The following is a 15,893-nucleotide window of genomic DNA, read 5'->3' on the forward strand; positions in this document are numbered from 1 at the left end:
GGGACACTAGTCACCTGAACAACTTTAGCTTAATGAAGCAGTTTTGGTGTATAGAACATGCCCCTGCAGCCTCACTGCTCAATCCTCTGCCATTTAGGAGTTAAATCCCTTTGTTTATGAACCCTAGTCACACCTCCCTGCATGTGACTTTCACAGCCTTCCATAAACACTTCCTGTAAAGAGAGCCCTATTTAGGCTTTTATTGCACGTTCTGTTTAATTAAGATTCTTATCCCATGCTATGTTAATAGCTTGCTAGAACCTGCAAGAGCCTCCTGTATGTGATTAAAGTTCAATTTAGAGATTGAGATACAATTATTTAAGGTAAATTACATCTGTTTGAAAGTGAAACCAGTTTTTTTTTCATGCAGGCTCTGTCAATCATAGCCAGGGGAGGTGTGGCTAGGGCTGCATAAACAGAAACAAAGTGATTTAACTCCTAAATGACAGTGAATTGAGCAGTGAAATTGCAGGGGAATGATCTATACACTAAAACTGCTTTATTTAGCTAAAGCAATTTAGGTGACTATAGTGTTCCTTTAAGTCAAATGCATCTACATTGATAGACAGGTTTTTCTAGTAATAGTTTGTGATCTTTAGCACAATGATTCTTATGAGGGTTTTTGGAGGGGGAGGAAGAGAGGGGTGTCATCTGTAAAGGATCTGCATTGTAAGTTTTGTTTATGTGCAAAACGTGATAACAGAAGAAAAGAAATCACCTAATTATTTATAACAATATACAAAAAAAAAAAAAACTAAATTAGTGTCATTGAGAGAGAAAAATAAAACCAATGTGCTTGATTTACTGAGGGATAATTACCTGGCCAACAATAAAGTAGACTTGTGCACACATTATTTCCAGTTGATAAAAACAAAATCATATGTGTTTTAACCTCCAGTTGAACTATTTGAACGGTCCAGGAGTTACCTGTGGAGTATCAGTCCCATACGTATCAATTGGTTCACAGTTTAAAAAAGAGATTTGATTCGTTCGTACCAGCTGGATATAATTTGTGCACAAGTCTAGTTGCAATTAGATTATATTTTGGCAAGATATTGGTTTTAATAAGGATACAAGTCTGTCAAGGGCAAACCTAGCGCAATGTCAAACATACATGAACACGGTAAATACACCGGAAAGATTATGTTTAGAAATACACTCTTCATCCTGCAACTTGGTTTCTCCAGGTTTGCTTGCTGCCAATCACAGTTCTGCAAAAAGAGAATCAGTCGGAAAAAAAACCAAAAAAATAACCTGTACAAGTTGTAGGTGATTTTCAAGGTTTTGTTCAATGAATGCTTTCCAGAAAAGGTACAGCTTCCCCTTTAAGTGCATTTTTAAATGCACCATCTACACATTCATTTAAAAATAGGAGGGTCATTTGAGGCATACAATGTACTGTTAAAAACCAATTACAGTTCAATGTATGTGCACATCAAATATTACTGAAATCCAATAAACGTTTTGAAATGTATTTAGTTTTTTTAATAGAAAAGATAAAATTTCGCACAAAAAAAAAAAAAATGTTAAGAGAAGTGGACTCAAATTTTGAAGGTTTTTGAAACATTGGAGTTTTACTTTGCATTTTTAGCAGTTCATTTGTATCAACATTTGTCAGTTTTTTTAAATCTAGTTTCATGCAATATGTGCTGCATTAAAACTTCATTCAAATTAACAGATGTGTGTATCGGTTTATAATCACAGAGTGTGATTTTGGTTTAAAACAGATTTTTGGGTTAATCTGTGCTCCAATATATGGTGTTCATTTTTCCAAGTAGATGGTATAAATAAATAAATAAATAGAGCTCCCCAGATTTCAGTGGATCACTGCTATCTGGAGAACTCTGTTTATACTAACCACAAGTATAGCATTTACTCTGACCAACATATATTTTATTTCTTATGCATACACTGCATTAAAACTACCAAATTTATATAAAGCTAGTGGTTTTAAATGGTGTTTGTGACTAGGAGTATTTTATTGTACCAGTGAAAATCAGCACAGACACACAGTGATAATTTGTAACAGTTTTATTATTTCGAGTTTGAGACCATTTTTCTAAATACAGTATTCAATGAAAATGTAATCCTACATCAATCAGAAAACAAGCTAGACATTGAAGACACACAAAAGGGATTTTGTACAAAGATCATTTAAAAAAGTGACAAAAAAAAATAAATTTAAATAAATGAAAGTTAAAAAATTTCATATCCATTTCACCAAGTCAGTAAGAGGCTCACAGTTGTTCTACAAGAACCAAGATTCTTAATACCAAGTCAAAAATGATAAATTAAAAACAAAGAAAAAAAAAAAAACTACAGGACTAATAACTTGATATGTCCAGAAAACAAACACAAAAATAAAACAGTGGTCCCTTTTGTGGCAGTGTTCCTTTACCAAAAGCGATATTGGGCAAGTCTTTACCATGCTACATTAAAGTACAATAAGTTACTATGAACCATTACTTCAAGCCAGCTTGATGACTTTACAAAAGACTCTAGAGGTTAGTTTTAAGATATCACAGACCCAATTCATTTACAAGCGAGTTCAAAATTGTATTCTATAAAGAGTTTGGAATTTGTTCTAGTGAAAGGAAAAAAAAATATATATAAAAATTTGCCAAAATATCCCAAGATATACAGAAGAAGAAGGGAAAAAAAAAATCACACAAAGAGTATAGACAATAAAATCTACTCACACAACAAAAATATCAAACTTTCATACAGTGAAGAGTCATGTCTTCATATACATGTGATTTAAATACCCTTCAAAATATATTTTGATTTCCCTAATAAATAGCATAAGGTCTTAAGAAACTTCTTTAGATGACAACTGTACAAACAGGCCAAAATTATCAACAATCCACCAAAATACAAAGTGCAAAGTACATCAGAATTATGAATCCACTTTTTCCCCCATATCTATGGTTTTATGGGTACACTACGTAACTACAGCAGATATACAAGTTAAACCATTGTTTTCTTCTAAAGAAACTTCTACAACAGGGTAATTGTTGGTCAGTGACCACGACTGCAGCAGTCCCTGTTTTATGTGGATTATCACAATGAAAAGACACTTAACATTTCCAGTATACTTTATATCTTCAATTAACACAAAAATGAAATACAAAACTCTCGTGATCAGGCATCCATTGCCATCGTATAGTAATCACCCGTAGCAGTTACAATAAAGATATGTATTCCTAGGTCTTTGGGATAGTAGGATGTCCAACTTTGCATTTTAGAAATAAAGAACAAAAAATAAATAAGAGCAAAAAGTGATTGGACTTAATGAACATATTCAGAATTGGTGCAATCTATTGCGGTGTTAGCATTGTGAGGGTTAAAAGGTATTTTGTCAATGTAGTGCCTCTACAGAGACACTGAAAACTAGGGGACCTATACAGCAAAGGCTTTTGATATAAAACAACTGGTACAGAGGTCTAAAAGTATAAGATGTAACTTGTTTCCATGGAGGAGAGTGTTTTTCTTTGGAAGTATAGATGTGTGGATAGTCTTTATAGCAGAAATCTATAAAGACTCTCCACACATCTCACAATCTACATTCTAAACGATTAGTTTTTTGAATGTCCCTTTTTAAATGTGGTTTGCAATCATATTTGCAAACACTATAATCATTGCTTCTTGCATAGGTTATAGAGCTAATAGCACCCTATAAAGTTCTCCCTTCAACCTACAGAGATTTGAACAAGTTGCTGCAGCTGTAAGTCTCACTCTCACGCACCAGCACAACTACCTGTATGTTCCATACAAACCACAGAAGCCCCTTCTTAATCTAGCAGGCTTTCCTAGCTTTGTATGTGTTGCAGGCTTACACCCATCTATATTTTTGCTATACATCGAGCATCTGATAACCTTACGTTTTGTTAGGTTTTCTTTTTAAATGTGGAACATCATATCCCACAGATATCTATTCGAGAATGGAAGAGTAGGGAAACAAGTTTAGAGCTTTCATCCCTTTCCAGGTCACCGTAGAGCTCCCTGCAGATGCTGCAACTTCTGGGGATTTGCAGCAAACACAGGTAATAAAAAAAGTCAAGTCACTATTAGCATTTTAATGTTTGCCATTCTTTTCAAATATATTATAATTGTAACGTCTCTTCATATCATCATTACAGGCTTGTTAAACACTGCAGCATGAGAGAATCAAGCTATGTAGAAAAGAGTTATCCATCTACAATGGCAGATAAGCAAGTGATGTTGTATGCTAAAACCTTATTCTGCAGCTTAATGAAAATTCCATGCAAAAATTACTGTATGGATCGCTCTGCTAAAATAACGGAGGCTGGTATATTAAACAGAAGGAAAATGCCCGACTCGGAAGAAATAAATGTATAAATTTGAGAGATTGCCCTTACACACAGTGTGTTACTAATTTAACACAGTGTGTTATTACTTTGGAAATCAAGACCCTGCTGCTACAACCATTTTTTTTCTTGAATTGCATAATAAATACTTAAAGATGCAAAGCCCAACCATGTTACAAGTAAGGGTCTGGACATTTTTGGTAGATATAATTGAAATGAAGCAATTTTAAAAGTTCTTATCAACTAGCAACATTTACTTCCTACCAAAACAGTTTTACATGCCCATTTGTTCAAGTGAGAGTGGCCACACCGTTGGCTGTTCAGCCACAACAGGTCAAAAGTGCACATCGTTTGTTGGTAGGGGTTTTAGTCAATTAATCGAAAGCTGGCTACCCCAAAATTAGCTGATCAGAAAGAACATGACAGCATGATGCATATATAATTGAGTAGATGTAAGCAATGCATTAGGTTATGATTCTGATGGGTTCCTGTCAGTGGTTTTAAACTTGAGTGCAGCCCTCAAAAAATACAAATACAGTCTTCAGTATTAACTGCATAACTCTGCATGGTCACAACAAAAGTAGACATTGCTGATACAATCTGCAGAAGGATGTTCCTCTGTTTTCAAAAAAACAAAAATAGCAAATAAAGAAAAATAAATAAGTGTTGTCTCCTATATTCCATTGGGTCCTATTTGCCTCCATACATCCGCTCGATGTCAGTTAGATAGTGGTTCTTTAATTCTTTCCTCTTCAGTTTAAAGGCATCTGTTACAAGGCCTGTTTCAGGGGTCCAGGGATCAGGACTTAAACGTACCTTAATTGGAATTTCAAAGCGTTCTAATTTCACTGCAAAACAAAATTTTAAAAAGTTACGAAGCTAGAAGCCCCAATAATTGTTTACAATTGTTTAACTGTACTCAAGCCTTTTCATATGCACAGTAGCAAAGATATCCAGTGCATCAACCAATTTTTCAATTTACAGCTCTGAATGACTCTTAGTAAGCTTTTAATATATTTATATATTTGTAACTTCTCTATTCTATAACTTTCTGTACTTGTCATATCAAAATGTAGCTATGCATTATTGTATGGTAGAACTTGGGGGATATTGCACCATGGGTGCCCTCCATTTTATAAAATTATTGTAGGATGTTTGATACAGACACTATATAAGAATTGCTAAATTAATACACTATGAATATGACCACTAGATGGTAGCAAAGCATTCCACATTTTGAAAAAAAGAGAGGAGAGCGAGAGCGAGAAGGAGAGCGAGGGAAGGGGAGAGCGAGAGCGAGGGAAGGGGAGAGCGAGAGCGAGGGAAGGGGAGAGCGAGAGCGAGGGAAGGGGAGAGCGAGAGCGAGGGAAGGGGAGAGCGAGAGCGAGGGAAGGGGAGAGCGAGAGCGAGGGAAGGGGAGAGCGAGAGCGAGAGCGAGGGGAGAGCGAGAGCGAGGGAAGGGGAGAGCGAGAGCGAGGGAAGGGGAGAGCGAGAGCGAGGGAAGGGGAGAGCGAGAGCGAGGGAAGGGGAGAGCGAGAGCGAGGGAAGGGGAGAGCGAGAGCGAGGGAAGGGGAGAGCGAGAGCGAGGGAAGGGGAGAGCGAGAGCGAGGGAAGGGGAGAGCGAGAGCGAGGGAAGGGGAGAGCGAGAGCGAGGGAAGGGGAGAGCGAGAGCGAGGGAAGGGGAGAGCGAGAGCGAGGGAAGGGGAGAGCGAGAGCGAGGGAAGGGGAGAGCGAGAGCGAGGGAAGGGGAGAGCGAGAGCGAGGGAAGGGGAGAGCGAGAGCGAGGGAAGGGGAGAGCGAGAGCGAGGGAAGGGGAGAGCGAGAGCGAGGGAAGGGGAGAGCGAGAGCGAGGGAAGGGGAGAGCGAGAGCGAGGGAAGGGGAGAGCGAGAGCGAGGGAAGGGGAGAGCGAGAGCGAGGGAAGGGGAGAGCGAGAGCGAGGGAAGGGGAGAGCGAGAGCGAGGGAAGGGGAGAGCGAGAGCGAGGGAAGGGCGAGAGCGAGAGCGAGGGAAGGGGAGAGCGAGAGCGAGGGAAGGGGAGAGCGAGAGCGAGAGCAGGGGAGAGCGAGAGCGAGAGAAGGGGAGAGCGAGAGCGAGAGCGAGAGAAGGGGAGAGCGAGAGCAAGGGAAGGGGAGAGCGAGAGCGAGGGAAGGGGAGAGCGAGAGCGAGGGAAGGGGAGAGCGAGAGCGAGGGAAGGGGAGAGCGAGAGCGAGGGAAGGGGAGAGCGAGAGCGAGAGCGAGGGAAGGGGAGAGCGAGAGCGAGGGAAGGGAAGGGGAGAGCGAGAGCGAGGGAAGGGGAGAGCGAGAGCGAGGGAAGGGGAGAGCGAGAGCGAGGGAAGGGGAGAGCGAGGGAAGGGGAGAGCGAGAGCGAGGGAAGGGGAGAGCGAGAGCGAGGGAAGGGGAGAGCGAGAGCGAGGGAAGGGGAGAGCGAGAGCGAGGGAAGGGGAGAGCGAGAGCGAGGGAAGGGGAGAGCGAGAGCGAGGGAAGGGGAGAGCGAGAGCGAGGGAAGGGGAGAGCGAGAGCGAGGGAAGGGGAGAGCGAGGGAAGGGGAGAGCGAGAGCGAGGGAAGGGGAGAGCGAGGGAAGGGGAGAGCGAGAGCGAGGGAAGGGGAGAGCGAGAGCGAGGGAAGGGGAGAGCGAGGGAAGGGGAGAGCGAGAGCGAGGGAAGGGGAGAGCGAGGGAAGGGGAGAGCGAGAGCGAGGGAAGGGGAGAGCGAGAGCGAGGGAAGGGGAGAGCGAGAGCGAGGGAAGGGGAGAGCGAGAGCGAGGGAAGGGGAGAGCGAGAGCGAGGGAAGGGGAGAGCGAGAGCGAGGGAAGGGGAGAGCGAGAGCGAGGGAAGGGGAGAGCGAGGGAAGGGGAGAGCGAGAGCGAGGGAAGGGGAGAGCGAGAGCGAGGGAAGGGGAGAGCGAGAGCGAGGGAAGGGGAGAGCGAGAGCGAGGGAAGGGGAGAGCGAGAGCGAGGGAAGGGGAGAGCGAGGGAAGGGGAGAGCGAGAGCGAGGGAAGGGGAGAGCGAGAGCGAGGGAAGGGGAGAGCGAGAGCGAGGGAAGGGGAGAGCGAGAGCGAGGGAAGGGGAGAGCGAGAGCGAGGGAAGGGGAGAGCGAGAGCGAGGGAAGGGGAGAGCGAGAGCGAGGGAAGGGGAGAGCGAGAGCGAGGGAAGGGGAGAGCGAGAGCGAGGGAAGGGGAGAGCGAGAGCGAGGGAAGGGGAGAGCGAGAGAAGGGGAGAGCGAGAGCGAGGGAAGGGGAGAGCGAGAGCGAGGGAAGGGGAGAGCGAGAGCGAGAGCAAGGGGAGAGCGAGAGCGAGGGGAGAGCGAGAGCGAGAGCAAGGGGAGAGCGAGAGCGAGAGCAAGGGGAGAGCGAGAGCAAGGGGAGAGCGAGAGCGAGAGCAAGGGGAGAGCGAGAGCGAGAGCAAGGGGAGAGCGAGAGCGAGAGCAAGGGGAGAGCGAGAGCGAGAGCAAGGGGAGAGCGAGAGCGAGAGCAAGAGCGAGGGAAGGGGAGAGCGAGGGGAGAGCGAGAGCGAGGGAAGGGGAGAGCGAGGGGAGAGCGAGAGCGAGGGGAGAGCGAGAGCGAGAGCAAGAGCGAGGGAAGGGGAGAGCGAGGGGAGAGCGAGAGCGAGGGAAGGGGAGAGCGAGGGGAGAGCGAGAGCGAGGGGAGAGCGAGAGCGAGGGGAGAGCGAGAGCGAGGGAAGGGGAGAGCGAGGGAAGGGGAGAGCGAGGGAAGGGGAGAGCGAGAGGAGAGCGAGGGAAGGGGAGAGCGAGAGGAGAGCGAGGGAAGGGGAGAGGAGAGCGAGGGGAGAGCGAGAGAGAGCGAGGGAAGGGGAGAGCGAGAGCGAGGGAAGGGGAGAGCGAGAGCGAGGGAAGGGGAGAGCGAGAGCGAGGGAAGGGGAGAGCGAGAGCGAGGGAAGGGGAGAGGAGAGCGAGGGAAGGGGAGAGGAGAGCGAGGGAAGGGGAGAGGAGAGCGAGGGAAGGGGAGAGGAGAGCGAGGGAAGGGGAGAGGAGAGCGAGGGAAGGGGAGAGGAGAGCGAGAGCGAGGGAAGAGCGAGAGAGAGGGAAGGGGGAGAGCGAGAGCGAGAGAGGGAAGGAGAGAGAGGGAAGGAAGGAGAGAGAGGGAAGGAAGGAGAGAGAGGGAAGGAAGGAGAGAGAGGGAAGGGGGAGAGAGAGAGGGAACGAACGTGAAGGGGGAGAGAGAGAGAACGAACGTGAAGGGGGAGAGAGAGAGAACGAACGTGAAGGGGGAGAGAGAGAGAACGAACGTGAAGGGGGAGAGAGAGAGAGAACGAACGTGAAGGGGGAGAGAGAGAGAGAACGAACGTGAAGGGGGAGAGAGAGAGAGAACGAACGTGAAGGGGGAGAGAGAGAGAGAACGAACGTGAAGGGGGAGAGAGAGAGAGAACGAACGTGAAGGGGGAGAGAGAGAGAGAACGAACGTGAAGGGGGAGAGAGAGAGAGAACGAACGTGAAGGGGGAGAGAGAGAGAGAACGAACGTGAAGGGGGAGAGAGAGAGAGAACGAACGTGAAGAGGGAGAGAGAGAGAGAACGAACGTGAAGGGGGAGAGAGAGAACGAACGTGAAGGGGTAGAGAGAGAGAGAACGAACGTGAAGGGGTAGAGAGAGAGAACGAACGTGAAGGGGGAGAGAGAGAGAACGAACGTGAAGGGGGAGAGAGAGAGAACGAACGAGAAGGGGGAGAGAGAGAACGAACGAGAAGGGGGAGAGAGAGAGAACGAACGAGAAGGGGGAGAGAGAGAGAACGAACGAGAAGGGGGAGAGAGAGAGAACGAACGAGAAGGGGGAGAGAGAGAGAACGAACGAGAAGGGGGAGAGAGAGAGAACGAACGAGAAGGGGGAGAGAGAGAGAACGAACGAGAAGGGGGAGAGAGAGAGAACGAACGAGAAGGGGGAGAGAGAGAGAACGAACGAGAAGGGGGAGAGAGAGAGAACGAACGAGAAGGGGGAGAGAGAGAGAACGAACGAGAAGGGGGAGAGAGAGAGAACGAACGAGAAGGGGGAGAGAGAGAGAACGAACGTGAAGGGGGAGAGAGAGAGAACGAACGTGAAGGGGGAGAGAGAGAGAGAACGAACGTGAAGGGGGAGAGAGAGAGAGAACGAACGTGAAGAGGGAGAGAGAGAGAACGAACGTGAAGGGGGAGAGAGAGAACGAACGTGAAGGGGTAGAGAGAGAGAGAACGAACGTGAAGGGGTAGAGAGAGAGAACGAACGTGAAGGGGGAGAGAGAGAGAACGAACGTGAAGGGGGAGAGAGAGAGAACGAACGAGAAGGGGGAGAGAGAGAACGAACGAGAAGGGGGAGAGAGAGAGAACGAACGAGAAGGGGGAGAGAGAGAGAACGAACGAGAAGGGGGAGAGAGAGAGAACGAACGAGAAGGGGGAGAGAGAGAGAACGAACGAGAAGGGGGAGAGAGAGAACGAACGAGAAGGGGGAGAGAGAGAGAACGAACGAGAAGGGGGAGAGAGAGAGAACGAACGAGAAGGGGGAGAGAGAGAGAACGAACGAGAAGGGGGAGAGAGAGAGAACGAACGAGAAGGGGGAGAGAGAGAGAACGAACGAGAAGGGGGAGAGAGAGAGAACGAACGTGAAGGGGGAGAGAGAGAGAACGAACGTGAAGGGGGAGAGAGAGAGAGAACGAACGTGAAGGGGGAGAGAGAGAGAGAACGAACGTGAAGGGGGAGAGAGAGAGAGAACGAACGTGAAGGGGGAGAGAGAGAGAGAACGAACGTGAAGGGGGAGAGAGAGAGAGAGAACGAACGTGAAGGGGGAGAGAGAGAGAGAACGAACGTGAAGGGGGAGAGAGAGAGAGAACGAACGTGAAGGGGGAGAGAGAGAGAGAACGAACGTGAAGGGGGAGAGAGAGAGAGAACGAACGTGAAGGGGGAGAGAGAGAGAGAACGAACGTGAAGGGGGAGAGAGAGAGAGAACGAACGTGAAGAGGGAGAGAGAGAGAACGAACGTGAAGAGGGGGAGAGAGAGAACGAACGTGAAGGGGTAGAGAGAGAGAGAACGAACGTGAAGGGGTAGAGAGAGAGAGAACGAACGTGAAGGGGGAGAGAGAGAGAACGAACGTGAAGGGGGAGAGAGAGAGAACGAACGTGAAGGGGGAGAGAGAGAGAACGAACGTGAAGGGGGAGAGAGAGAGAACGAACGAGAAGGGGGAGAGAGAGAACGAACGAGAAGGGGGAGAGAGAGAGAACGAACGAGAAGGGGGAGAGAGAGAGAACGAACGAGAAGGGGGAGAGAGAGAGAACGAACGAGAAGGGGGAGAGAGAGAGAACGAACGAGAAGGGGGAGAGAGAGAGAACGAACGAGAAGGGGGAGAGAGAGAGAACGAACGAGAAGGGGGAGAGAGAGAGAACGAACGAGAAGGGGGAGAGAGAGAGAACGAACGAGAAGGGGGAGAGAGAGAGAACGAACGAGAAGGGGGAGAGAGAGAGAACGAACGAGAAGGGGGGAGAAAGAACGAATGAGAAGGGGGGAGAAAGAACGAACGAGAAGGGGAGAGAAAGAGAACGAGAAGGGGGAGAGAGAGAGAAAGAACGAGAAGGGGGGAGAGAGAGAAAGAACGAGAAGGGGGAGAGAGAGAAAGAACGAGAAGGGGGAGAGAGAGAAAGAACGAGAAGGGGGAGAGAGAGAAAGAACGAGAAGGGGGGAGAGAGAGAAAGAACGAGAAGGGGGGAGAGAGAGAAAGAACGAGAAGGGGGGAGAGAGAGAAAGAACGAGAAGGGGGGAGAGAGAGAAAGAACGAGAAGGGGGGAGAGAGAGAAAGAACGAGAAGGGGGGAGAGAGAGAAAGAACGAGAAGGGGGGAGAGAGAGAAAGAACGAGAAGGGGGGAGAGAGAAAGAACGAGAAGGGAGAGAGAGAGAGAGAGAGAGAGAGAGAGAGAGAGAGAGAGAGAGAGAGAGAGAGAGAGAGAGAAAGAACGAGAAGGGGGGAGAGAGAGAAAGAACGAGAAGGGGGGAGAGAGAGAAAGAACGAGAAGGGGGGAGAGAGAGAAAGAACGAGAAGGGGGGAGAGAGAGAAAGAACGAGAAGGGGGAGAGAGAGAAAGAACGAGAAGGGGGGAGAGAGAGAAAGAACGAGAAGGGGGGAGAGAGAGAACGAGAAGGGGGGAGAGAGAGAACGAGAAGAGGGGAGAGAGAGAACGAGAAGGGGGAGAGAGAACGAGAAGGGGGAGAGAGAACGAGAAGGGGGAGAGAGAACGAGAAGGGGGGAGAGAGAACGAGAAGGGGGGAGAGAGAACGAGAAGGGGGGAGAGAGAACGAGAAGGGGGGAGAGAGAACGAGAAGGGGGGAGAGAGAACGAGAAGGGGGGAGAGAGAGAACGAGAAGGGGAGAGAGAGAACGAGAAGGGGGGAGAGAAAGAACGAGAAGGGGGGAGAGAAAGAACGAGAAGGGGGAGAGAGAGAGAGAGAAGGGGGAGAGAGAGAGAAAGAACGAGAAGGGGGAGAGAGAGAGAGAAAGAACGACAACACAGTATACAAATTCTACTCTAAATCTATAGTTTCAGCTTTCACATCTATGTAATATTTGGGATGTTTGGTTTTTAACTTCAGGTTTCACCAAAACTTTAAACAGCACCAGTAGACAGTGCCCATAGAACACACACAAACGAAATTAAAGGGAACGCCAGGGAAATATTGTTTCAATATCAGTCACACCAAATTCTGTTTCTTCAGTACATTTAAAAACAATTTTAAATACTTTGAATTTAATCAAAGTTTTTTTGGTTTGGGGGTGGGACGGGACAATACTTTGCTTCTTTTGCGGAAATTCACAATCAAGAGCATACAGTACCTTTAGTGAATTAACCAGTTGTTAAAATTTATAGGATACCTGCATTATTTAATTCAGTAGCTAAAAGTACAACACAATGCTAGAGATTTACTAAACAGGATGTCACTCACTTGAGCTTGCCACCTCCTTAATCTCCCTTAATACTTCTGCCTCCATTGTGGGATTGTTACAGATCTCCTCCCATGTGCCTTCGATGCCTTTCTGTTGTGCTAAACCAGTCAGCTTCTTCTGATTAGGAACTACAAAGCTGATCACGTAAGACTCGAAACTGTAACAGGATATAAGGAAGATTAGTACGTGCATCTTCAAGGGTAAAACTCAACACTAAAACCAATTGCATGAAGTCAGCTGCTACTGCAAGTCTCTAAAAGATTCTTGTCATGTTACTTGGCAGCTGGTAAGGTCATGCTCTTTTATACACCATGTCCGATCAGCATGTGTCAATTTCACAACATTAAAAAGCATGATGCAACAGATGACGTGTTCTCTTAAGGACAAAAGAGAAAATGATAATTCAGTTATACAAGAACATCTTTTCAGGCCAACCAGAAATATGTATAGTTTTAGATCTGTGAATTTAACAGGGAAATGAAAAATTAACGTATGTGTTTTAGCCTGTATTGATATTGCTGCCTTACAACATTGTAATGGTCATAACTTAATAGAAAATTTAGTGGTTTTGAGACTGGTTAGGTATTCCTCTCCAATCTAAACTGCTGTTTTCTACAGACAGAAATGGTCCAACTAAAATACTAGTAGTAGCGTTAATGTCGGTGCTTAGAGAGTGATGTATCCAAGAAGCTAATGGAAGAAAATAACCCCCATCTGCCAAATTTATTTAAATTAGCAGGTTCTAGTCATCTGTATATTAAAGAGGGACGGAACCATTTTTTTAAATTTTATTTTTTTAACATTTCCCTGTTTTGAACAAATATGTATTTGTGAGATGTGAAAATATGCATAATTAAAATGTAGCAATCAATATCTCTTCCTGCAACTGGGTGACCTCCCCAACCAACCTGGCATCATTTAATTTATGTAGGTAGAAAACCATACACAAGTAGGGATAGAAGGCTTCATTGAATTTCAAACCAAATGCCCTGGCTAGCATCCAACACAGGGAAAAAGGTTTGCATTTGCAAAGAAAATCCTTTGTTTGATTGGCTATATTTTAGCCATTCGATGTTGCTCATAAGCTGTGTTTGGCTATACAATGTACTCAACACAAATCTGGGATCATAGACAGAAGTAGAGTATAAATAAATTTAAAAAATAAATGTAAAACGTAAGAAGACGGACATGCAAAAACGACAGTACTAGGATTGTATCTGCTCTGCAATGTATGTCAACTGATTAACACTGCATTTTCAATTTGTGGAGTTTTCCCCCTATGAGATATAGTAATAAGTAATTGCTTTCAAACACAAATCTGTTTTCTATGTTAGCAATGTACAATTATGTCTGCATAAGTATGCAGGATTTTTCAGATTTAAATATATTTACCTACATCAGGGGGGTGTACACATTTGTATTGCATAGGTAGTGTGATCATGCTCTGGGGTCAGGATGTTTCTACCCAGAGTAGCCTTGAGAGGCAGCACAACATGGACAGATCAAAACAAACCTCCACGCAACAAGGGAAACACGTGCCCCGTACCTGTTTGCATAAGCACAGATGTTGTCAATAAGTGGGCAGTTTTTCAATGCTGCTTCAACTTTACCCAGAGACACGTATTCTCCAGCTTGCAACTTCACCAAATCCTTTTTACGATCTGTACAGTACAAAACACATTGAAAATGCTTTACTTCTCAGAAATAGGGTTCCTGTTCCCAATTAACATTCATGAAAATTCTCGAAACAAATATTGAAAATTTGCTTGGATAGGCTTGGTACAGCCAACACTTGGAAAACTCCTCTTAGCCATAATATCGTTCATACCAGGATACAGGGACCCTAGCGATTGAAAAGGTCAGCAACTATCAACACACTTCTCCCTCCTTATTAGAGTTATAGATCCTGTGGCTGAACCTTTTTTAATGTGTCAAGATATGAGAAAATATTGTAGACCCACTAGAAGATTTGCTCATGCCTTGACAGGTTTAAAAGGTTATACTAACCCTTCCTTCCGCCCCCTCGATTTATTTCAACATGACTCTCCTTTGGATGCATTATACTACATTGCTGCCCAATAACCCTGTTTCTCTACACTACAAGTCTGATCCGCACAGGATTATTGCAAATCATTATTATAATTTGCATAATACGAACATTTCAATTTTTTTTATTTTTTTTTATTTTTTTACAAACACACAAAAATAATAAAAAAAAGACCTACCAACTATTTGCAAGCAGCCATCAGGGTGAAATACTCCAATATCACCAGTGCAAAACCACCTCTGGCCATTCTCATCCACATAAAAATCCTCTAAAGTCTTTTCATCATTTTTAAAATATCCCATGGAAACATTCTTCCCTCCAATGATAATCTCCCCTCTTGGATGTGGCTTGTCCTCATTTGTGTATCCACCTAAAAAAAAAAATAAAAAAATTAATAAATAATAGTAAATAAATAATTATCGAAGCAAACTCAAAACCACTCATAGCACACAAGTAGCACTAGGATCAAAGATCAAGAAGTACTTGACACTAATTCAATAGCACTGCCACCACAATAAACATTAACAGTGAGAGTAGATATTATAATAGACTCCTGAAGTCCTAGCTACACTGTAGAACTAACCAGCTAGCTCTACTATAGTAATTGGTTAAAATGTTAGGCCTGTTATGGACCAGTTACTGAATAGATTTACGATACTCTTAAAAATCTGAGTTATTCTGTCTTTTAACTGTCCGTCTGGCAAGCTATTCTGGATGCAGTAAGATTCAAAACGTTTCTATTTTATGGAGATTCTGTTTCTAGAACAGTAATAATTGCACTCTGCATGCTCTCTAAACAAATAGCAAGACATCACTAAATGGAAAGATTATGAAGCATTGTCACTGTAATTAACTAGCACAGATTACTAGCAGAAATAAAAATTAATAAATAAAGTAAAAAAAAATAGATTCCAGCTTCTGCTAGAACATGCTTACAAAAACGCAGGAGCAAGATAAGCCAAGCTGTTATATAAATGAAAGCTATCTTGTCTCTGTGTATTAAATAACAACAACCAGTCTAAAACGGTTTCAAAATATGAAAGTTTTCATGTATGTGTGACTTTACAAAATATTCAGTTTTAGCTAAAACGGAGTAACTATACAAGAACCTGAATATTTGGCTATGTATCAGTTATTTTAGTTTACATTTTGCTACTCTTTTGCCAGCTTACCCAAATTTACTGTTTTGGACCAAAGCCTCCTAGTGTGCAGCTGCAGCTTAAAGGACCACTATAGTGCCAGGAAACCATACTTGTTTTCCTGGCACTATAGGGTCTCTAGGTCCCCCCCCCCCCCCCACCTTTAAGGCCCCCCTCCCGCCAGGCTCTATGTGGTGGAAGGGGTTAAATCTTACCCCGGGAACTCTCCTCCTCCTTGTCACAGTCATCGGCTGAATGTGCATGCGCGGCAAGAGCCGCGCGCGCATTCAGCCAGTCCATAGGAAAACATTCTCAATGCTTTCCTATGGACGCTGAAGTCTTCTCACTGTGAAAATCACAATGAGAAGCGCGGAAGGCCTCTAGCGGCTGTCAATGAGACAGCCACTAGAGGCTGGATTAACCCATAGGTAAACATAGCAGTTTTTCTGAAACAGCAGAAAGGGTTAA

At 45.3% G+C, this 15,893-nt stretch overlaps 1 protein-coding gene across 8 annotated transcripts in view; it reads right to left on the reverse strand.

Annotated features, from left to right (window-relative positions):
- Positions 1-2,016: 2,016 nt before the first annotated feature.
- Positions 2,017-15,893, reverse strand: part of ACSL4 (acyl-CoA synthetase long chain family member 4) — a 56,247-nt gene continuing 42,370 nt past the window's right edge. For all 8 annotated transcript variants that reach the window (XM_063432145.1, XM_063432143.1, XM_063432138.1 and 5 more), the window contains exons 13-16: positions 14,465-14,656; positions 13,786-13,900; positions 12,239-12,396; positions 2,017-5,176 (exon numbers count right to left, since the gene is read on the reverse strand). In XM_063432145.1, coding sequence (XP_063288215.1) covers positions 5,019-5,176; positions 12,239-12,396; positions 13,786-13,900; positions 14,465-14,656 — 623 coding nt within the window. In that variant the 3' untranslated portion in view covers positions 2,017-5,018. The remainder of the gene's footprint in view (positions 5,177-12,238; positions 12,397-13,785; positions 13,901-14,464; positions 14,657-15,893) is intronic.

Source organism: Pelobates fuscus, chromosome 9, assembly GCF_036172605.1.
Source record: "Pelobates fuscus isolate aPelFus1 chromosome 9, aPelFus1.pri, whole genome shotgun sequence".
NCBI classification, from domain to species: Eukaryota; Metazoa; Chordata; class Amphibia; order Anura; family Pelobatidae; genus Pelobates; species Pelobates fuscus.